Raw genomic sequence first — 23566 nt, 5'->3', positions numbered from 1 at the left:
GCAGCTTAAAAACCTCTATTGATCCTGCAGAAATGAGGACACTTCGCCCCACGCCTACATGTTTCACCCCCTGCTGGGGCTTAATCATAGAGCTCTGCAGTTAAAGCTCCAGCAGGGGGTAAAATGAGTTAAAGGGAGGCGTGGATTGAGTGTCCTCATTTCTGCTGGATCAATAAAGTTGTCAGTGTGCAGCTTCACGCTTTTACTAGGCGAGTTTGTTTGAGAAGTAACGAATCCTGAAGGTGGCGCGCACCCCAGGCCGAGACGGATACAGCGGAGGACATTGGGGCAGAGTTGGGTTTTTATGGTCGATGAAGCTTTATACTTGAGACTGCCAGTTTGGAGTTGAATGAGGGTGAAGAGACCACCAGTAAAAACAGACAATTGGGGAGTCAGCTTCTCAATTTACAATGAGCATAGATAAGAAACCTGCTGCTATCCAACCCAACTTGTGTAGGACATCTGTGGACGTGAAATGACTTATGTGGATACGAAAAGACGTAAAAGAAACCAACTCAAAATCTAAAAGGCTAAAAAGTTAGAAAAAAGGTGAACCATTTGTACAAGAGAACAGATGACATTTGAGGACATTGTTTTTGAGCCCCCTGAAGCAGCGAAGTCCTTGTCTCTCCATATAAAGCACGAATTGAAGAAAAAGCAAAGGACTCTTGTACGTACTCTACAGACAGAGATGGTGCTACATACTTTACAGCACTGGGGCAACAAAAAGTTTATTATTTCTGCTCAACTATATAAAATAAAATCTATCCCGTAAAAACCAATGGACCACAGAGTTAAATTAAAAAGTTCATGACAAAAAAACAAAAAAATGACCAATTGGGATGTTTGTTCAAGCGTTCTTTGGATGAGGAACCGTGAAGGAGGAGCCCTTCCACTCTCTAGGAAGAAGTAACGTCAACAAAATCGTTGCGAGTTCAGCGATTATTGCAGAGTGGGGTGCTGCACAAGCACAAAAAAAATAAAAAACACAAAAAACACAACACTGTCGGCGGTCCATGTTAAAGGGGAGGGGTCCCCTTACGTCCAACGGTAACAGTTTTTCAAGTTTATAGTCTCCTTTCAAGGTGAAGCACACACTTGGTGCTGGAATGAGGCCGGAGGTACCGGTAAAGTTCAGTTTCTGGCACCTACATCAGTGTCCTGGTATGTAGAATGCAGTCCGAGGTCTCTAAAGGCCCCACCAACCACAATGAAGGCCAGAAGCTGACCGTTTTAAGGCTCTGGTCAGGTGCTGTTCCCTTGTTCCTGCTCAAATAGAAGCATAGCCAGCTGGGAACGGGAGCCCAGTCCTTCTAAATTGCTCTGCACGCACCGATGGTAAATTTCCTCGCTGAGGCGTGGGTTACAAGAACGTGTGCGGTAGGTTTGAAGCAGGGCTGGCTCCACTGCCCGGAAGACGTGGAGCCCCGAGTAACGGATAAACATCTCAAAAATGTCGAGCATCTCCACAATTTCCTCGTTCTCCTGAGCGTCGGCTGCCATTTTGGTGCGTGCTGCCATGTAGTCGGCGTTGTAGAAGCAAGCCTCATCGAAGACGTCCCTGTCAAATCGGCCGGCATCACGCACCAGTTCGAGGGTGCCTGAGGGAGACTGCTGCCCATGTTCGGACACCTCGGGGTTGTAACCTTGGAAGTGGATGGGGAAGAAGACCTGCCAGTTGTTGATGGTGTTCATGCGACAGCGGTTGAGGAACTCGGTGCTGACGTGGCTCCCGACGCCGGCCAGGAAGAATAGCGTATCCACGGGGTGCTTTTTGGAGATGATGTCCATTAGCCGGATTTGGGAAGGCGCGTCGGTCTTCACGCTGATCCAGGGGATTTTTATGTCACGGTATTTGCGCTCGTACTCTGCGATTTGGGTTTTGACTTGGCTGAAAATGTCATTTTGGATGACCTGCTGGGCTTGGAAGGGGTCATAGATGAACAAGAGTGTAAGCAGGGAATTTTCATTGCCCTGGATGTCTGTGAAGGCCTTAAGGAAGGCCCCAGCGTGTTCTCGGTCTTGGGCGGTCAGGGGGAGGATGATGTTGATACGACTGGCTTCGGTCACATACGGCATGGGGATGATTTCCACCTCGCTCAGAGGACGTACCAGGTGGACCCTCTTGGTGATGGAACGGCTGTGGCCCTTCTGTGTCACCAGCTCCAGCTGTAGGTCCAGTGTGTACTCCATGCCGCGCGTTGGATCGAAACGGCGGTAACCGTTCAGGAGCTGCTGCTTGCGCACGTGCAGCACCGGCTGGTACTTGCGGTTCAGCTCGTCGACAGCTGTGCTGATGACGTCGGTGACATCGGCGAGGTCTGCACCGATCAGCTCACACTTGGGAGAGTCATCGATACAAGAGAAAGTCTGGTCTTCTGTGAAGTAATCCCAGCGCAGGACCTCGAAACGCGTGCGGGGCTGGAATGGGGCATTGATCCCAAGGGGCCAGGTGGCGGACTGTTCTCCTTCCGCAGACAGGCTGCTGGTGTTCTGTATCTCTCTCTGCAAAAGAAAACAAAAAACAAAATGTGAGATTTACTAACCCACTTTAACAGGTAATGGCGCATTATAACTCCTCCTACAAAAACATTTGTGGCTCTGTACTGCATACAGAGAATATCGTCACCTGCTTCTCCGAGACACATGATGCTTCATTAGAGGCTAGAGATGGATATAAAAAATAAATACATGGGGCTAGATTCACGTACGGGGACGCAAGTTTGTGCGGGCGTAGCGTATCCTATTTACGCTACGCCTCCACAACTTAGACGGGCAAGTGCAGTATTCACAAAGCACTTGCTCCGTAAGTTGCGGCGGCGTAGCGTAAATCGGCCGGCGTAAGCCCGCCTAATTCAAATTGTCAAGAGGTGGGCGTGTTTTATGTAAATAAAACATGACCCCACGTAAATGACGTTTCTCACAAACGGCGCATGCGCCGGCCGTGAACGTATCACAGTGCGCATGCTCCTAATCACGTCGCAAATAGTCAATGCTTTCGACGTGAACGTAATTTACGCAAAGCCCTATTCGCAAACGACTTACGCAAACAACGTAAAAATGACAAGATTCGACGCGGGAACGACGTCCATACTTAACATTGGCTATGCCTCATATAGCAGGAGTAACGTTACGCCGGAAAAAGCCTTACGCAAACGAAAAAAATCCGCCGGGCGCACGTACGTTTCTGAATCGGCGTATCCAGCTCATTTGCATATTCTATGCTGAAATCGACGGCAGCGCCACCTAGCGGCCAGCGTAAATATGCACCCTAAGATACGACGGCGTAAGAAACTTACGCCAGTCGGATCTTAGCCTAATGTCGGCGTATCTTGCTTTCTGAATACAGAAAGAAGATACGCCGGCGCAGCTTTGAATTTACGCGGCGTATCAATAGATATGCCGGCGTAAATTCTTGCTGAATCTAGCCCACGATTTCTTGCTCACACGTTTCAGCCATATGCGGGCCTTAAAGGGGTTGTAAAGGTAAAAATTGTTTTCCCTAAATAGCTTCCTTTACCTTAGTGCAGTCCTCCTTCACCTACTTCATGCTTCCATTTTGCTTTTAAATGTCCTTATTTCTTCTGAGAAATCCTCACTTCCTGTTCTTCTGTCTGTAACTCCACACAGTAATGCAAGGCTTTCTCCCTGGTGTGGAGTGTCGTGCTCGCCCCCTCCCTTGGACTACAGGAGAGTCAGGACACCCACTAACACACAGCTCCTTTCTCTGCAAAGTAGAGAGCGTCCCGACTTGCCTGCTCGCCCCCTCAAGAGACGACTTTCTCCACACCAGGGAGAAAGCCTCGCATTACTGTGTGGAGTTACAGACAGAAGAACAGGAAGTGAGGATTTCTCAGAAGAAATAAGGACATTTAAAAGCAAAAATAAAAAAATGAGGTAAGTGAAGGAGGACTGCACTAAGGTAAAAGGAAGCCATTTTGATGTCACAATGTAGAGTGAGAGACTTGTAAAGCGCAACACATGCGAACTGAATCGCCTCTGGGCGCTGTATCCATTTCATGGGTAAGGAACCCCTTGACCTTAGAAGAGATGGGTTTTAATCTTTCTCCTGAAGGCCAAGTGGTCCAAGTAGAGTATAAGATTTCCTATCATCTGTGCCCAGTCTTGCCACACAAAGTGAATCCAGCTCTGAGCAATCCTCTTGTATTGTTCAGTGAAAATTAACAGACTTCCAGATAAAACCCTGTCTAAATACAAAGTCCATTCCTCTCTCCTTCCTTTGAGTGACAGGTTATTTACATATCTAGCTTGGACATGTTTATCATATGTTATGTTAATTATAATATGAGGTGATCCACAGTATAAAAAGTGAGAAATCCACCCCTCCCCCACATAACACATCCTGGTAATATACAATGACCTGTGGATCACCTCATATTATGATAAACATAACATAACATATGATAAACATGTCCAAGCTAGATATGTAAATAACCTGTCACTAAAAAGCAAGGAGAGAGGAAAGGAGAGAGGAAAGGACTTTGGGCCATATTCTCAGAAGAGTTACGACGGAGTATCTCTCTTTTTTGACCCGCGTATCTATGCGAGTGATTCCTAGAATAATTTTCGCATAGATACGCTGAAGATCCGACATCTGTAAGTCACTTACACTGTCGGATCTTAAATGTAATTCTCCGCCGGCCGCTAGGTGGCGTTTACGTCCAGGTCTCATTTGTTTATGCAAATGAGCCTGATACGCCGATTCCCGTACGAAATCACGTTGTGTAACCGTCGCTTGCGTAAGCGTAAGGTTACCCCTGCTATATGAGGGGTAACCTTACGCCAGTCCCACGTATGCCATGTTAAGTATGGCGTCGGGTCCGCGTCGTCTTTTCCCGTCGGGTACGTCGTTTTACTAAGTCGTTCTTGAATACGACTTTACGTCAATGACGCACACGTCGGCGTCATTGACGTTTTCCGTCGAGAACTGGAGCATGCGCACTGGGCTATTTTAAGCCCGGCGCATGCGCAGTTTGAACGGCACGGGGGCGCGCTTAATTTAAATACAAGCCACCCCCTTGGAGTTACGCGGGGATATGCCGGGCCTTTTACACTACGCTACCCCAACCTACGGAGCAAGTGTTTGGGGAATACAGCACTTGCTCCTGTAAGTTGGGGCGGCGTAGTGTAAATGGCTTACGCTACGCCCGCCTCAAATCTACAAGAATCTGGCCCTTTGTATTTAGACAGGTTTTTATCTGGAAGTCTGTTAATTTTCACTGAACAATAAAAAAAAGGATTGCTCAGAGCTGGATTAACTCTGTGTGGCAAGACTGGGCACAGATGATAGGAAATTGTATTCTCTACATTGTTACATAAAAAAAAAAAAAAAAAAAAAAAAAAAATGTTTGGGTTTACATCCACTTTAAGGCAAAAAATAAAAAAATAAACACGAAAGTTTACAACCCCTTTAGGTATTCCTTCCACTGCATGCAGTAACCCTAGACCGACACAAGGTGGCAACATAGATCTACTTATGAACAGATATATACACAGAACTGGAGGGGGAGCTTCTCTTCCATGCTACTTGTAACAATTATTATTCATGCCACAAATCCATGAATGTAGGAATGTAGGAAGACACAATGAGAAAAACACTTGCTAACAGTGATAACATTTTCTGTGAAATCGCATATATTCCAGACAGTGTTTCTGTGTTAATGCCTGCCAACATCAATTTATTTTCCTGTGTAAAGTGAACATTCTACTTTACTGGAACGCCTCGGAACACCGAAATAACCGGAGGAGGAGTTATTAAAACACAGGAACATAAAATGCATGGCAGACGCTTCAGAAGGCGAGCAGCAAAAATAATAATTTAACTGGCCACTTGAGGGCAGCACTGAACACCTTCCCAGAGCAGAATGTCAGAACAGAGGGGCTACTGTCTGTGGGCCCATTACACTGGAAGATGACGAGAAATTACTCTACATGAGAAACCGGAGCCAGCGGGCCAAACAACTGGCAGGTTGTCATCCCACATGGAAGCCGATATTTCAGTTCTAGGTGGAAGAAGGAAACCCCCCCCCCCCCCCACACCCTTTTTATTTATATCACATGGGTGTCTCATTCCTCTTGCTGCACATTCTTGGATGGAAAATGATGCAGAAAATCCTTGTTCATATCGGAACGTAAAAATGCCCCCCACCAACAGAAAGACGAATGGAGTGTACAGCACAGCAGCAGGACGCAACATACAGTAAAACCTTGGATTGCGAACACAATTCATTCCAGAAACATGCTTGTAATCTAAAGCGCTTGTATATCAAAGCATTTATTTTTTTACAGGGTATAAAAGAGAAAAGAGGCGCCTCTAAGTGTAGCAATAAGTTGCTAAATGTTGTACCTTCATTAACCATATTCCTACACTTAGAGGCTCCTCTCTTCTCTTTTATACTCAGTTGTGACGTGACGCTACTCTTATATCAAGACATCGCTTGTATATCAAGGCAAAATGTATTAAAACATTTTGCTTGTCTTGCAAAACGCAAGTTACTCTCAAACCAAGGTTTTACTGTATCAGCATTACAAATATATTAGAATACCCCCAATGCCAATAACACGGGCACCAGCAGGGTTCCTATATTAAAGTGGAATTCCAGGTTAGGAAAGTGGTGTCACCTGTTCCCTCCTGTGACCTGAACTGTCCCAATCATCAGATCCCTTAGCAGTGTCATTGATCGGCGGGCTGAGTCCATACAGTTCCCCCCCAATCTCCTCCTCTCTTCTCTGGCGGCAGCAGCAGGATGTCCGGTGCGGCGGCAGCGGCGGCTCCTCGTGTGGATCCCTCAAGGTGCAGTATAGAGCACATCGCTGGGCTGTTAGGAGTCAGTCACCATGGTGGACCAAGATGGCCGCCGCTCCGGGAGCTAGGCCAAAGCCGCGGCCTTTCCTATGGATCGGGAGGCCCGCGGATCGCCGTGTGTCCCGACCCAAAGGTGCTGATCTGTACGGATCAATGAGGATCCGGTGCACCCCTAAGGGCCCTTTCACACGGGCGGATCAGTAATGATCCGCTCCGTGTGTCCGCAAAAGCTCAGCGGGGATCCTCCGTAAAATCCCCGCTGAGCTGGCAGCTGACAGGGCGGTCCCCGCACACTGTGCAGGGACCACCCTGTCTTTTCTACGCTCTCCCCTATGGGGGATCGGACGAACACGGATGGTATGTCCGTCTGCAAATGCGGATCTTTGCGGAGCCGGATGATTACGGGCGTCAGCGGATGGTCATCCTCTGACACTGGTAATCACATAGGGACCAATGTATGTCCCGTTTTCATCCGCAACGGACGGATGAAAATGCGGACATACGGTCCGCACGTCTGAAAGGGCCCTAACTGGAACTAAGGAGCCCAACCCCTAAAAAAAAAAAAAAAAAAAAAAAAAATCCCCCCTCCACCAAATGATGTGGAGCAGTGCACAAAGCAAGGTCCATAAAGACATGGATGAGCACTTTTTGGGGTAGAGGAACTTGACTGGCCTGCACAGAGTCCTGACCTCAACACCTTTGGGATGAATTAGAGCGGAGACAGCAAGTCAGGTCCTTCTCGTCCAACATCAGTGTCTGACCTCACAAATGCACTTCTGGAAAAATAGTCAAACATTCCCATAGACACACTCCTAAACCTTGTGGACACACTTCCCAGAAGAGTTGAAGCTGTTAAGACCCCCTTCCATGTGACCTGTTCACTTGCAATGCTGCCTTCATGTAGGTCGCAGTGTTTTGCGCTGCATTTTTCCACAACGCACTGAAGCTCATCTGCAGTGGAATGGAAAAGGCTTGAACCAAGCCTCTCTTTCACTCCAATGTTGCCATGGTGCTGCCAGTCACATGGGGGGGGGGTGAAAGTGCCTGTAGGAGCCCAGTCCTCACTCCATCCTGCTGAGGTGCTCTGCAGATCCGCTCACTGAGGATGCCGGGAATTAGCGTTCACAATAAAAGTAAGAGATCTATTGAAGGGAAAACCGTTGAAGGATCCGATTGCTCTCTACAATATAACTTTTCTAATGTGGTCAAGTTTAAAAATGGTTTAATTCTGCTTTAACCACTTCAATACCGGGCACTCCCCCCCCCCCCCTTTCCTTCCCAGACCAATCATCAGCTTACGCAATTTGAATGACAATTGCAGTCATTCAACACTGTACCCAAACTATTTTTTTTATTTTGTGCCCACAAATAGAGCTTTCTTTTGATGGCAATTTATCAACCAAAAAAAAAAAAAAAAAACCCCGGAGGTGATTAACAAAAAAAAGACTGAAATAAAAAAAATAAATAAAAAAGTTTGTTTTCTCCTTCACTGATGGGCACTAATGAGGTGGCACTTATGGGCACTGATGAGGGTGATAGGGCAGCACTGATAATCAGAGCAGTCCCACACTGTTAGAGCAGCCGATCGTCTCTCCTCTACTCGCGTCTGTCAGCCCGAGTGGAGGAAAAGCTGATACACTGCTCTTCCCGTTTATGCTGTGATTGGATACAGCTGATCACATGGTAAACCTCTTCCTGTTTATGCTGTGATTGGATACAGCTGATCACATGGTAAAGCTCTTCCTGTTTATGCTGTGATTGGATACAGCTGATCACATGGTAAAGCTCTTCCTGTTTATGCTGTGATTGGATGCAGCTGATCACATGGTAAAGCTCTTCCTGTTTATGCTGTGATTGGATACAGCTGATCACATGGTAAAGCTCTTCCTGTTTATGCTGTGATTGGATACAGCTGATCCCATGGTAAAGCTCTTCCTGTTTATGCTGTGATTGGATACAGCTGATCACATGGTAAAGCTCTTCCTGTTTATGCTGTGATTGGATACAGCTGATCCCATGGTAAAGCTCTTCCTGTTTATGCTGTGATTGGATACAACTGACCACATGGTAAAGCTCTTCCTGTTTATGCTGTGATTGGATACAGCTGATCACATGGTAAAGAGCCCACCATTAGAGGCTCTTTACCGAGATCCGTGATGCGGTACCCCCGCAGGCGCGAGATCCCGGCTTAGCCTTCTGGACGTCAAATGACATCCAGTCAGGATAACTTAGCCACTTTGTGCAGGTCATTCTGTTGTATAGCAGGCGGGAAGTGGTTAAAGTGATTGTAAACCCTTCCATATACCCAGAAAAGTGACTGGCATCAGCCGATACACAGAGATGAAACAAATCCTCCTACATAAGTTGCACCTCTTTATCTGCAGTCTTCTCGTCTCTACATCTGTTCAAAGAATTTATAATGCTTGTTTGAGCTGCAATAGCTCTCCACACTGAGCTCTGCAGAGTGCAACATCAGCACCCCATCTCCTGTTTGAGAACTGGATTGGAGAAAAGGAACATTCCCTCCTCCACACAGCAACAGAGCCAAGGCTCTCAATCACAGGTTGTAGCTCCCCTCCCCCATGTCATCTTTTAGTCTCTTGGTGTCAGAAAAACTTGTCAAAAATGACTTCTGCAGATAGAGGAACGAAGCAGCAGTCAGAAATGACACTTAGTACTCCGAAATAAGCAAAGTGTACACTATAGCAGGGATATGCAATTAGCGGACCTCCAGCTGTTGCAAAACTACAAGTCCCATCATGCCTCTGACTCTGGGTGTCATGCTTGTGGCTGTCAGAGTCTTGCTATGCCTCATGATAATCGTAGTTCTGCAACAGCTGGAGGTCCGTTAATTGCATATGCCCGCGAGGGATAGGCTTTGTTCACATTTCATGCCTGAGGGTTACAATCACGTTAACCTTCACTTTTAGAGAAGGCGGGGCTTACTGGTTAGGCACCTTAACACACATTGCTAAGAATCCTGTGTTAATAAAAGAGAGACAGGTTGTACAGATCACAGTGTAATGGTATGTAGTCATACTGGTTCTCTTCTATAGCAAGTAAACATTGCCGGTCATGTGACCGGGTCATCGAGTTGTTCTGCCGTATACTATGACCTTATCTTTAGAAAACTGTCATAAATGGCACTCTCCAACACACACACACACACGCACGCACGCACACACACACACACGCACGCACACACACGCACGCACACACACGCACACACACGCACGCACGCACGCACACACACACACACACACACGCACGCACACACACGCACGTCTGATAGATGGTTGGTAGCGATTGATTCAATACCATCTTGTGTGCCAGCTTCATCAGGGCAGCACAGAACTGGATACTACCAAGGTGTCATGGAGCCAGTGTGCCCAAAATATGACAAGCTTTACACTCTTATGAACAATTTGTCAACACCAATTCCTTTTTTCATTACATTGGGCATTATTCTATACAGCAGTGGTTCTCAAGCCTTCAACACCAACGCAATGAAAAATGGGGGTGCTGCCCAAAGCAATCTAGAGCTGGTTGTCTTGGTTTTGTTTTCTGTGTAGGTAAAAATGGAAGCAAAATTATTTTCTTGCTTCCGGCCGGAACCCTCCTTTTTCTGTGCTCCGGTTACATTTGCCATTGCTCACCTGCAACTGCTCGATCTCCAGGTAAGTCCTCTCCAGCTCAAGCTGTGCAAAGTGCTTGTGGAGGCGATACATCTGTACTGGGTCCAGAACAGGGTGGGCTGTGAATGCGTTCTTGAAGCGGGGGTCGTTCTCTCTTTCAGGGTCTGCGTTCTTTCCAAGTTCAAAGTAACGGTATCGCACCCCCTGCAGAAGATTAAAAAGAAAAGCGATTTAGAGGAGAAAGATATATACAGTGCTCAGCATAAATGAGTACACCCCAACAGATTTGTCAGAAAACCATTAACTTTAAGAATCAACATTTTTTTTATGGGACACTTTACTATGAAATACTCCTACAAATATGGGCCATTGATTGCAACCAAGATTAAAGTATTTTTCCTAAGGCCCCTTTCACACGTGCGGACCGTATGTCCGCTTTTTCATACATTGGTCCCTGTGATCGCGGGTGTCAGCGGATAAATATCCGGTGACACCCGTAATCATCCGCCTCCGCAAATATCCGATTTTGCAGACTGAAGAAAACCCTATTTTTTCTTCCGTCTGCGGATCGGATGAACACGGACATACGGTCTCCGTTCATCCGATCCCCCCATAGGGGAGAGCGGAGAAAAGACAGGGCGGTCCCTGCACAGTGTGTGGAGACCGCCCTGTCATCCGACGGCTCAGCAGGGATTTACAGAGCGATCCCCGCTGAGCTTACGGACACACGGAGGCGGACCATTACGGATCTGCCCCGTGTGAAAGGGCCCCAACAGATTTAAGTCCATGTTGCAAAAATGAATACAAATGTCAGACAACAAAATACTAATTAAGAATTTAAAGCGGAGTTCCACCCAAAAAAAAAGGAACTTCTGCTTTTCAGTATGCTCCCCCCCCTCCGGTGTCACATTTGGCACCTTTCAGGGGGTGAGGAGGGAGCAGCTACCGGTGTAATCCAGGCATTTCCTCCCACTTCCGTAACCGCGGCGACCTACACCATGTCCTGAACCCCCTCCCCCGCTGTCTTCTGGGAGTCACAGGTCCCAGAAAACAGCAGGGACCAGTGGGATCGCGCAGTGTGACTCGCGCATGCGCATTGCGGCGCCTCCACCCAAGAGCTGAGGGACAGATCGGCTTCGGGTGCTGACATCGCGGGCTCCCTGGACAGGTAAGAGTCCATAAATTAAAAGTCAGCAGCTACAGTATTTGTAGCTGCCGACTTATTTTTTTTTATGGCGGAACTCCGCTTTAACTACAAGTGAGAGTAATTATTAAACACGTGTCCAGCAGACAGTGAATTATAAAAGGCCACCGTTTCTTAGGCCCCTTTCACAGTTGTGCGACTTGTCCTGCGACTCGGGACTGCAAAGTCGCATGACAAGTCGTTCCCCATGATTTCCAATGATAACCATTCATATATATGCAACGTCAAGCTGTGCCGACTTCAGAGTAGTCCCTGTACTACTTTGGTCCGACTTTCATGCGAGTTGAGGTCCATATACCTCGAATTTACACAGGCATTCCAAAATCGCACAACTTAAGAGATACAAGAGATATAAGAGATACAAGGAAATGTAAAGGAAGTCAGCACTTGCATCAAGAAAATTGGTGTGAAAGGGGCCTTAAAGAAAATGCCTTCTCATTTCATGCTGTCACCAATGGCACCACATGGAAGAGAAATGTCTCAAGGCCCGAGGAAGAAAAATATTTCTTTACACATGAAAGGAGAAGGCTGCAAGAAAATCCGCAAAGCTTTAATCAGTGAGAATACTGGAGCAAAAGTGAAACAAAAAATGTAACAAAGATGGAATTGCAACCATCTCAGACGTCCACGGAGGTTCACACCTCGTCAGGAGCGTCTGAGAAGAGTTGAAGAAAATCAAAATGACAAACGGGGGCGATTGTTTCCTGTGACACAATATGTACACTGCAGAGGAATGGCATGCATGGGTGTCGTCCATGAAGAAAGCTCATGCACAAAAAAGCCACCTGCCAGGGCCCATGCTGAAAAAACAAACAAGACTACTGGGACTCTGTTTTTGGATCTGGTGGCTTTAAAAAGAGGAAGAAAACCCTCTCTAGAAAAAACAAAACAAAAAAAACCCCTGCAAGACAAAGGCATAATGAGCTAGTATGCATAGCATAACAACTCATTATGAATTACTTACCTGAAATCGAAGCCCCCACAGCGCTCCTCGGACACCTCCTCCGTCGCCGCCATGATACCTGGAGTGACTTCCGGGTATCGCTGCTCCGGCGCTGTGACTGGCCGGAGCAGCAATGACGTCACTCCTGTGAATGCGCCGCCACCAACGGCATGATCGCCGTTAGAAGCGACACACTCAGTGCGCCTGCACCCGATGTCTATGGCACATGCGCCGTAAACATCAGTGTCTGTCTTTTCTGCAAATATCTCCTAAATCTTTTAGGTTTGGGAGATATTTGTTGCACTTACAGGTAAACCTTAATCTAGGCTTACCTGTAGGTTAAAGTGGGTTCAAGGGTTTACAATCACTTTAAAAAACTGTATTTTGTCACAATGGTGAGGAGTACAAAGAAAAATACATGGTGGCGACGGCGTCATTCTGTGGGGCTGCTGGTGTCTGGGAGCCCCATTTCATTGATAGCATCATGAATTCACAGATGTACTGCTCTATATCGAAAGATATATTGTGCCCTTGGATGTTGTGTACTTTCAACATGACAATGATCCAAAATACACAACTAAGACCATTGTTGCATTTCTGAAGAAGAACCGGGTAAAAGCGATTCAGTGACCAAGTAGGTCTCCTGATCTGAACCCAATCGGGGAACACCTATGGGGAATTCTGAAGAGAGCATCACTCTCCATCAATGTAAATAACGGGCCGAAATCACAAAAAGTAGTACAGAAACTACTTTTTGAAAATCGGTGCAGCGACACAGATGCGGTGTCGCACCTAATAGGACGATGCCATTGCCGCCGATTCGACATGTCAAAACACACCAGTGTGAACCAGGGTTTAAAATTTAGTTGACTTCAGCAACAGAAAAAAAAACGAATTTCTACAACTCTTGCCTGCATTGTCAAACCTAAACACGGCGAGGTTTAGCAATGATAAATCTCGCAGCAAAACCTCAACGTGCAAAGCTCGTCGCCCAAAAGAAGCGCCTGCTCCTTTGTAGCCGACAAGCTTTGCGTGGCGATGTTTTTCTCAATCACGGCAAAACTGCAGCACGTTTTAGGCGCCACTGAAAGTTAATGGCACCCGAACATTCATTTTCTGATTGCAGCGCGATTTGAGATCCGAAAACAACAAACGTGAACAGAGCCTAAAAATGACATGAAAATATTGTACCACCTAGAAAAAGATATTGTATAGATCAGTGATGGTGAACCTTGACACGCCAGATGTTTTATTACTACATTTCCCATGATGCTCGACTACACTGCAAAGTATATGAGCATCATGGGAAATGTAGTTCCAAAACATCTGGGATGCCAAGGTTCTCCATCACTGGTAGAGGACGCTCAAGTTCTCCAATGCTTTCCGGCATGGCTGGAGAGGAACTCATTGCCACCAAGGACTGGGCCCCCACCTGCCCCTACAGCCTATGGCAACCAGGGGCAGACTGACAACTCATGGGGCCCCCGGGCAATAGGACGATTATGGGACCACACAGAGTGTGTGTGTGTGTGTGTGTGTGTGTGTGTGTGTGTGTGTGTGTGTGTGTGTGTGTGTGTGTGTGTGTGTGTGTGTGTGTGTGTGTATGTATGTATGTATGTATGTATGTATGTATGTATGTATGTATGTATATATATATATATATATATATATATATATATATATATATATATGTGTATATACACACACACACACACACATATATATTATATACACACACACACACACACACACACACACACACATATATATATTATATACACACACACACACACACACACGAGAGGCGGGGCATATAATCCTTTAATCTTGGGATTTTTTTTAAAACGCAGATTTTTTCATACTGTCCCTGGTTTCACTGAGGCTGGCAACCCTGATGGGGACCCTAGTGGCATGGGGCCCTCGGGCGATGCCCGAATGGTCAGTCGCCCGATTGCAACATTCCAATATGGTTGCACCTGGTATGGATCTCTGCAGTGAACTAATAGAAAGTACCGTCCAACAGGATGGTACTGCTGTAAAGTGTAACTTTCACGTCTTCCAGCTAGCTTTTCAGATTGTATGTTTATAATATTATATCTCCCTAATCAATCGTTCCGGTGCAGACTGATTGAGGTCACCCTGTATATCAGCAGTTGACCTACTAGTATGACCCTGTACATCTCCTGTACACCGACATGTATAAGGACCTAGCAGTGTAACCATTTCTTGCTCCTTACCCGTGCAAGAGTGACAGCTAAATCTTTGGGTTTGCTGAGACAGCATATCATCCCTGCGTGGTTCAGACTGTATTCTTGCCACCACGAGTGGTGCAAAAGTCTGGCTTGTGATGGGTACAAGGCTGGCAATCAGCGCCAGGAGGAATGCAGATCCTTCGTGTAACAGCATCTCTTCCGCCAGAAGATTGAGCAGCACATTCCTATACACATGGAGACAATGCGCCCCATTCAGAGGGCTGGCCATACACACAGCCATAGAAAATCTATATATGGCAAATGCTTGTTTGCAGGGAGGGCTGAGCACAGAACTCCAGCTAAACGGCAATCATTGGAACACCCAACCCCCCCCCCCCCCCCCCAGCTGAACAAATTACACATCTGCAACAAGCAGATACATTACACTGATGTCATCTAATAAAATGCAAGACCACTGCAAGGATGTAAGGCAAGACCACTGCAAGTGACAGCCCCCCCCCTTTACAAATAATTACATATAAACTCAAGTGTAAAATTCAAATCCATTGCAGCTTACCAATCAAGGTATGTGGTGGCTGCATTAGTATTGTTTTTTTTTATGCTTTTTTCTTGTTTAAACATGGTGATCCTGCCAGTAACACTTCCAGTTGCTTTAGGTCTATGGCTATGATCTGAGCAGACATCAGATGGCTCCGATCACAGGGCACAGTGTTCAGAGCCGATCCAAGCAGCTCTGTACCTTGCGATCGCTGCGATGACCAGTTACAGCAATTGCAAATGTAAACACACCACGTGCTTACATCTGAGAGCCCTGCCCCTCCCCTCACAATGGAGGGAGGAAGTAGCATTATATGAATGAGAATTCATGAATCAAGAGATCATAGGCAGCAGAATCATAATGGGGGTTTTAACTGACTGGGTTTGTTTTTTTTCCCCACCTCTTCTGTATTTGATCTCTCTCGTCTCCTGTACAATTTTACATTCACATTTGTTGCCTGTACAGGTCTCCGTTTTACCCCTTTCTGTTGTATTACCCCTTTCACTTTCCTCCATTTTTTTTTTAACCCCCTCAATACCGGCAGGATTCTTTATTTCCAAAAAAATAAGAAAAGGTGAAACACACACACAGTAAAAAGGGATAATTTGGGGGGGTTTTTTGTACTGTCGCAGCACTTTTGCAGTTTTATATATACAGTAAAGCCACACAGGGGGGAAAAAAAAAAAGGGGGGGGGGGTTATATCAACTTGATTTGGGTACAATGTTGCATGACTGTGTGATCATCAGTCAAACTATGACAGCACTGAAAATTAAGTGGTATCATAGTTTCGTGTACACTGTTCGTGTATCTGACGGCGGAGTATAGAGATGTCTGGTCGCGGTAAAGGAGGGAAGGGTCTGGGGAAAGGAGGCGCCAAGCGGCACAGGAAGGTGCTCCGGGACAACATCCAGGGCATCACCAAACCCGCCATCCGACGTTTGGCCCGCAGAGGGGGTGTCAAGCGCATCTCCGGACTCATCTATGAGGAGACCCGCGGAGTGCTCAAAGTCTTCCTGGAGAATGTCAGCCGCGATGCCGTCACCTACACTGAGCACGCCAAGAGGAAGACCGTCACCGCCATGGATGTCGTCTATGCTCTGACGCCAGGGCCGCACTCTCTACGGATTCGGAGGCTAAACCCTCATAGACACCGTATATATGTATATCTGTGTGTATGACTGTGTGTCCCTAGCGTGTCGAGATCCTATGGGGTAAAATGACCGCACCAGCCAAGCAGACACTGGCTGGAAAAGCGCCCAGAGGCGATTCAGTTCGCATGTGTAGCGCTATACAAGTCATTCATTCATATACAGGCTGGTACCCAAGTGGGTAAATGAATGAAGGAGGGACAAGAAAAAAAAAGGGGGGGGGGGGGGTAAAAAAGGCAGGAAGTTCCAGCAAATGGCTCGCCGCAAAACAGCAACTGCACATCCCATCAATTTTTCTGTGCAAGTGCAGCCAGTCGGCCGTCAGGAATCCACCGCCTGAACCAACCCAATGGGAACTCAGCCAGAGCAAATCATCATCATGATTTTACACTTCTAATTGCTTCTGCAAGTGAAACTGGCTGATAGAAAGCTGGAGTAATAGGGGAGCTGCTGCCTATAGCAAACAGACCGCCATTTAAACTGTAAGCTGAAAAACTTTACTTAAAAAAAAAAAAAAAAAAAAAAAAAAATGTATCCTGACCAAACCGTTCCATCTGTGCTCTATTTAGTCTACATCAAGTCTTTTATATTCAGTCCTGGCCATGGCAGATCATGTTGTTCCTGCACCCGGCACGGTAACTGCAGCCCGTCAGTAGAGTATACAAAGCTGGCCTTATATAAAAGCGGTTGGGAGGCCGCCGGACCTGGGAACAGCACGACTCCTCTTCTGCATACACAGAGGAGCACACGTACCTATACTTTACTTACACGTACTGTCCAACACCGAGGAACATGATGAGACCCCATCCAACAGTACCGCGGTCAAGATTAACCCATTAACTGCACAGCTAAACTGAACCTTTCATAATCATGCTTCCCCAGGGATCCTTTAAAAGATTTAAGTTTAAAGCTAAAGTCAATGGAATAAAAAAAAAAAAAAAAAAAAAAAAAAAAAAAAAGGTACCCTTACAGCTGGGGCTCTGCTAGGGTTAAATTCTGACTAGAGGAACATCAACAAGCAGTTTTACTTTCCCCATCTCTTGCTCCGCCGACAGCAGGCGCTCTTCTCTTCGAGACTCAAGGTGGGCCCTCAGTATCCTTACTTACAAAGCAGGGCAGCTGCAAATGCACTCTGTTGGGCTCAAATTCCTTCAAAAGCTGCCTGCAGCCTAGAAAAATAAGTCAGCTGCATCCCAGCAACAGAAAGACGATGGGCAGTAGAGGCTTTCTGCTGCTGCTAGGATGCAGGTAGCATCTGCCGCTTGGCATTTTGTGGCTAGGAAACAAGATGCCAAGCGGCAGAAACTACCTGCATCCTGGCAACAGAAGGACGCTAGGCAGCAGAAAGGCACCTGCATCCTAGCAACAGAAAGCTGCTAGGCAACAGAAAGGCACCTACATCCTAGCAACAGAAGGCTGCTAGGCAACAGAAAGGCACCTGCGTCCTAGCAACAGAAGGCTGCTGGGCAACAGAAAGGCACCTGCATCCTAGCAACAGAAGGCTTCTGGGCAACAGAAAGGCACCTGCATCCTAGCAACAGAAGGCTGCTGGGCAACAGAAAGGCACCTGGATCCTAGCAACAGAAGGCTGCTGGGCAACAGAAAGGCACCTGCATCCTAGCAACAGAAGGCTGCTGGGCAACAGAAAGGCACCTGCATCCTAGCAACAGAAGGCTGCTAGGCAACAAAAAGGCACCTGCATCCTAGCAACAGAGGGACACTAGGCAGCAGAAAACCACCTGCATGCTCCCAACCACAGATGAACGATAATGGAATCCTTCATAAACCAAGCCAAAAAATAAATAAAGAGGATGCTGGGCAGAAGCCTACATCTTAACAAAAAGCCATTTACACTGTACACATGTAAAAATGTTATTGTATTTATCATAACCAGGAATATGTGTATATAAAATATAAGTGATGTGAAGTTGACTTGCCCATTTAGGAGGTCTTAGGAATGATAAAGCACATTCACACAAAGCAGAACTCATCCTATATTAGACCGCACTGTGTATTTGGGGTGCTTCTCTTACCTCGTGTTCCTCCACGCAGTTGACATGGGTATAGTCAATGATGCACCGTCCCAGCCACTCGTCAGGCCTGGCACTCAGGATATCATTGCGGCAGCTCTCAAGGTGGGGCTGAAGCTTCTTCAGGAGACTTCGAGACAGCAAGTAACCAAACCCGCCATAGCAGTAACGTCCCTCAGTGTCTCCTCCAATGAACTCCTCTGGTCGTCCCAGGTACAAATCTGCATCAATGCTGAGGTGAGCGGCCAGACGGGAGATTCTGTGGGCCTCGGTGTAGGTGTCATCCTGTACCAGGTAGAACCAATCATACTCCTGAATATGGTGATCCAGAAGATGCTTCATTGTTTGGTACATGTTCCAGATGGGTCGGTCATCCCCATGAGTCACCACAGTCATCCCATGGGGCAGTTTCCGGCCTCGCATACCTGTGAAGTACACCAGCTTCTCAAACCTGTGGCCAAGGGTCCGATTGACAGCAACTGCCAGGGTGTTCAGGGTGGTCTTGGAGGTCAGGACCCCAACAAATAGCCGATCTCTTATTCCAAGTTCTGTGCTTATATAACGAGATCTGCAATGAGAAAACAAAAGGCAAAAATGTTAGAATTCAAAAGAAACCAAAGATTGCAGGTCAACTTCAAGCAACTAGACCAGTGCACCATAAAAGGACTAAAACGATAAAGAAAGGTGAGCTTGTGTTACTCAAAAAACAGACTCCTCAATAAGGTGACTCCCTAGACATCTATAAAACAATCACAGGTCAGTATAAAAAAATAAAAAATAAAAAAGTTTGAAACCGTTTGCACTGGGTAAATACAAAAAAAAAAGACACAAGACTACAAAAAAAAAAAATCAAGAAATGTGTCCAAGGAAGAGATTGTTTAATCAACCAAATACTGGTAGGGGGCCCAAAACCAGAAATAAATAGACTGCATGGAAGCCAGTGGTGATTACTGGAGTAGTGGTGTCTACTTCAGCGATTTACAGCTTCCAGGGACTTTGGCCAGGGATGGCGCATATTAGAGCTGCACAATTAAGCGTTAAAAGATTGTGATCTCAATTTGCGCACACACACACACACACACACACACAGTCTTAATCCAGGATCTCCACAATTCATGTAAAAAGTGCCAAAACAGTTCCCCTGCTCACAGCTGGCAATGTCCATCAACAACATTGCTCAGCTGCAAGAATGATAAAAGAAACATTGTATCTTGTTATCTGTACTTCTGTTTATTCATTTACAGATCAAAAAGGGATGAATGTTGCTCTGTAAAAGCAACCAGGAGAAAAGGACATTTAATAAAAACCTATTTAACCCCCTTAAATTTACTCTATATGAGCCTTATTAACTCCTTATTCTCCATTTAATTATTTTCCTGCTGATTTTTTTTACTTCTATTTTATAAACTATCAATAAAAAAATAAAAAAAAATAATGTTTGTTTTTATTAATATTGTATATCTTTAAAGTGGAGTTCACCCGAAAACTTAATTTTTAACATTAGATTGAGGCTCATTTTGTTTAGGGGAATCGGGTATTTTTTTTTAAATCGAAGCCGTACTTACCGTTTCAGAGAGCGATCTTCTCCGCCGCTTCCGGGTATGGGCTTCGGGACTGGGCATTCCCATTTGATTGACAGACTTCCGAGGGTCGCATACATCGCTTCACGATTTTTCGAAAGTAGCCGAACGTCGGTGCGCAGGCGCCGTATAGAGCCACACCGACGATCCGCTTCTTTCGGCTACTCGTGATGCGATGTATGCGACCGTCGGAAGCCTGTCAATCAAATAGGAACACCCAGTCCCGCAGACCATACCCGGAAGTGGCGGAGAAGATCGCTCTCTAAAACGGTAAGTACAGTTCCGATTTTAAAAAAACTACCCGATTCCCCTAGACAAAATGAGCCTCAATCTAATGTTAAAAAAAAAATTCTGGTGAACTCCCGCTTTAATATAATTTACACGTTTCACATAATAAAAAAAAAAAAAAAAGAAAATTGGTTTAATTTGTGAAATAATTTTTCATTGCTTATGCTTTGTAACATTGTTGACAGCATAGGTGTCAACAAAAAAGCGGTAGGCATCGGTGAGTACAAAAAAAAATAAAAAACACCCTAATATAACTTAAACACTTAGGCCCCTTTCACATGTACGGATCCCGCGAGGATTCATACATGTGTATCCGCTTGCCGGCAGATGACAGGGTGGTCCCCGCACACTGTGCATGGACCGCCCCATCAGATCTCCGCTCTCCCCTACGGGGCCAGTTTCACCTGATCCGATCTGCAGACGGATGAAAAAAAAAAAAAAAAAAAGGATTTTCCTCCATCTGCAGAATCGGAGGATTGATTTTGCAGACACGGATGAGATCGGGTGTCAGCCGATGTTAATCCGCTGACACCCGCTATCTCATAGGGATTAACGTATGTCCCTTTTTCATCTGTAAACGGATGGATGAATAAGCGGACATACGTCCACATGTATGAAAGGGGCCTTAAGGACCGAGCCGCTTTCTGAGATTTGGTGTTTAAAATTAAAGTCAAAATTTTTGCTAGAAAATTACTTGGAACCCCAAAACATTTATATATTTTTTTGTTTAATCACATTTTATTGAATATTTGTTTGTAGAAAATTACATGGAGCCCCAAAACATACATTGTTTTTTGCAATACTTTTTCACACCGTATTTGCGCAGCGGTCTTACAAGCGCACTAGCTGCTGCCACAACAAATTCCTCTTCAAAATGCAGACATATATCATCGTGAGTCGGTCCGGAAGTGGTTAATGGTAAAATTTCTTTAAATTTAATTAAAGCAAAGAGTATAAGGTCTTATTTTTTTGCCATGTTTAATAACTTAATGTTCAGGGGTTGTAAATCTTAAAAAAAGAAAGTCTTTATAGATCCTTTTTATAAGCAATAAGATTGTGATTCTCATTTTATCCAGAATCATTCAGCTCTAGTATATACAGCAGGTATACGCAATTAGCAGACCTCCAGCTGTTGCAAAACTACAAGTCCCATCATGCCTCTGGGTTTCATGCTTGTGGCTCTCTCTCCAATCTTGCTGTCACAATTGGGGGGGGGGGGGGGGGGGGCGCATAAACAGTGCAGGGCTCCGCCCACCCAAGTTCTGTGAATGGGAGACCTACAAGTACCAACAACCTTTGTGGCTTTTGGCTCGTCAGTCACTCTCAATGCACTACCAGGGTGCTGGTGAGCACTCTAGGTAGTTCATTGATGCTTCCTGTCAGTGTGCAACTATCTGCCCTTATGAGGTTTGAGCAGACAGCTCTCACACAGTCTGCAAGAGTCCTGCATTGCACCCACGATCTGCCGATGGCAGGTGCGATCCTTCACCTGCAAAAAGATGTGCGTTTTTTTGCAATAGCATTTTGTGTTTTTCCGCCCCCTCCCCCCTTTTTTTTTTTAAGTACATTGAAAAACGTCTCTCAGAAGCCACTAGTTTTTTTTTACTGCTCAAAAACGCCAGTGCTTAAAACTGCCGATAACAGCATGTGTGTGCATGGAGACTTAGGATAAAATGGAGAGTTTAATGACTGTAGAAAAAGACTGCCAAAAACAGCTTTTTTTTTACCTTTACAACCCCTTTAAAGTGAACTTATCCTTTCAGACATGTGTATGGCACTGGCAGGATACCGGAGCAGCATTTCAGTCCTGTTTATCTGTTCCCGAAAGTCTGTTGACATTGAAGACAAGGAATACAGTTCGGCCTCACGCACACTGGACACAATATATATATATTTTTTATTAGCATTGCAATATTTTTTGCAATAGCGTTTAGCTTTTTTTCCCCCCCTCTCGCAATGGTTCAAAAACTAAAAAAAAAATGCTGGTGAGCCAAGTTTGAGCGTTTATCCGCGTTTTTAGGCGTTTGACGTTAGAGCATTTTTACACCTGAAAAACGTCTCTCTCAGAACTCGTTTTGGGGATTTTTTTTACCGTCATATCGCTTTTGGCGGCCCCTCCCTGTAGGCGATCGCCTGGGACACGTGACAGGTCCCAGGCGATCGCCTGTCCAATCAGAAAGCGCAGCACCGCTCGCACATGCGAAATGAGTGCCCGGCCGTGAAGCTGAAAGCTGTCACGGCCGGGTGCCCACAGTAGCAATGAGGACGCCGGTCGGAGAGGAATGGAGCTCCGGCCGTCGCGTCGCTGGAACGTGGAGCAGGTGAGTGCATGTTTATTAAAAGCCAGCATCTACTTTTTGTAGCTGCTGACTTTTAATAAACATGAAAAATGCCTGGAACACCCCTTGAAGTACACACACACACACACACACACACACACACACACACACACACGGATATGAAATAGAAATGGCGCACATTCAAAATTAATCATCCCATTCAGTTCACTAATCCGGGAGGATTGCACCAATGCCAGTCTTCAGAATGCACCAAGAACGTTGGCAAGGATTCCCGGTCATTGTTAATTCAGCAGAATAATGGGCTTGTGAAATATGGAACTTCCCTTTCCAAATGCCAGTGAGCCATCACATTCGATGGCATTTTCCACAAGCCAAGAGACGCAAGCTGCAACCCGGGAGGCTTTGATAACAAAATGCCATTACCATCCATCGCCCGCTCCGCTGCTGGCAGAAGACCGGGGGAATTCAATGCTTGAGCTACATTTTAAAAGTTAAATGCAATACTGAATACCAACAGCCCTGCAACCTCCAGATGATGGCCAACCCCCCAACGCTACACAAGTAGAAGCCGAGAAAGCCGCTTATTCCAAGAGACACTGCAAGACCAGATTAAGCAGCTTCCTCAGGTCCAGCTACTAATCAAAGAAGCCAATTATGTAAAGTGCATGAAGAGTAAAGAAAAATGCAATTTCTTTCCACAAGTGGATCTTGTTTGGTGGCATTTCCCAAGTCCCATTCACAATGGTTTGGCTTTTCTAAATGCAGAAGTTATTTGGGAAAGTAAACTTTGTGCATCCATGTCCCCTTTCATTAGGTGTTCCCGCTTTTAGCCAAAAAAAAATATATATATATATATATAT

General features: G+C 45.8%; 1 protein-coding gene and 1 pseudogene across 1 annotated transcript in view; one reads left to right on the top strand and one right to left on the bottom strand.

The window, feature by feature from the left end:
• Positions 1–23566, bottom strand: part of CHPF (chondroitin polymerizing factor) — a 69381-nt gene that overhangs the window by 1123 nt on the left and 44692 nt on the right. The window contains exons 2-4 of the mRNA XM_040358086.1: positions 18542–19106; positions 10483–10665; positions 1–2505 (exon numbers count right to left, since the gene is read on the bottom strand). The exon at positions 1–2505 is cut by the window's left edge and continues 1123 nt beyond it. Of these exons, the coding sequence (XP_040214020.1) occupies positions 1246–2505; positions 10483–10665; positions 18542–19106 (2008 nt within the window). The 3' untranslated portion in view covers positions 1–1245. The remainder of the gene's footprint in view (positions 2506–10482; positions 10666–18541; positions 19107–23566) is intronic.
• Positions 16173–16497, top strand: LOC120944161 (annotated as a pseudogene).

This window comes from Rana temporaria, chromosome 6 (assembly GCF_905171775.1).
Source record: "Rana temporaria chromosome 6, aRanTem1.1, whole genome shotgun sequence".
NCBI lineage: Eukaryota > Metazoa > Chordata > Amphibia > Anura > Ranidae > Rana > Rana temporaria.
The sequence above is the reverse complement of the archived record's forward strand: the minus strand, read 5'-3'. Positions and strand labels throughout refer to the sequence as shown.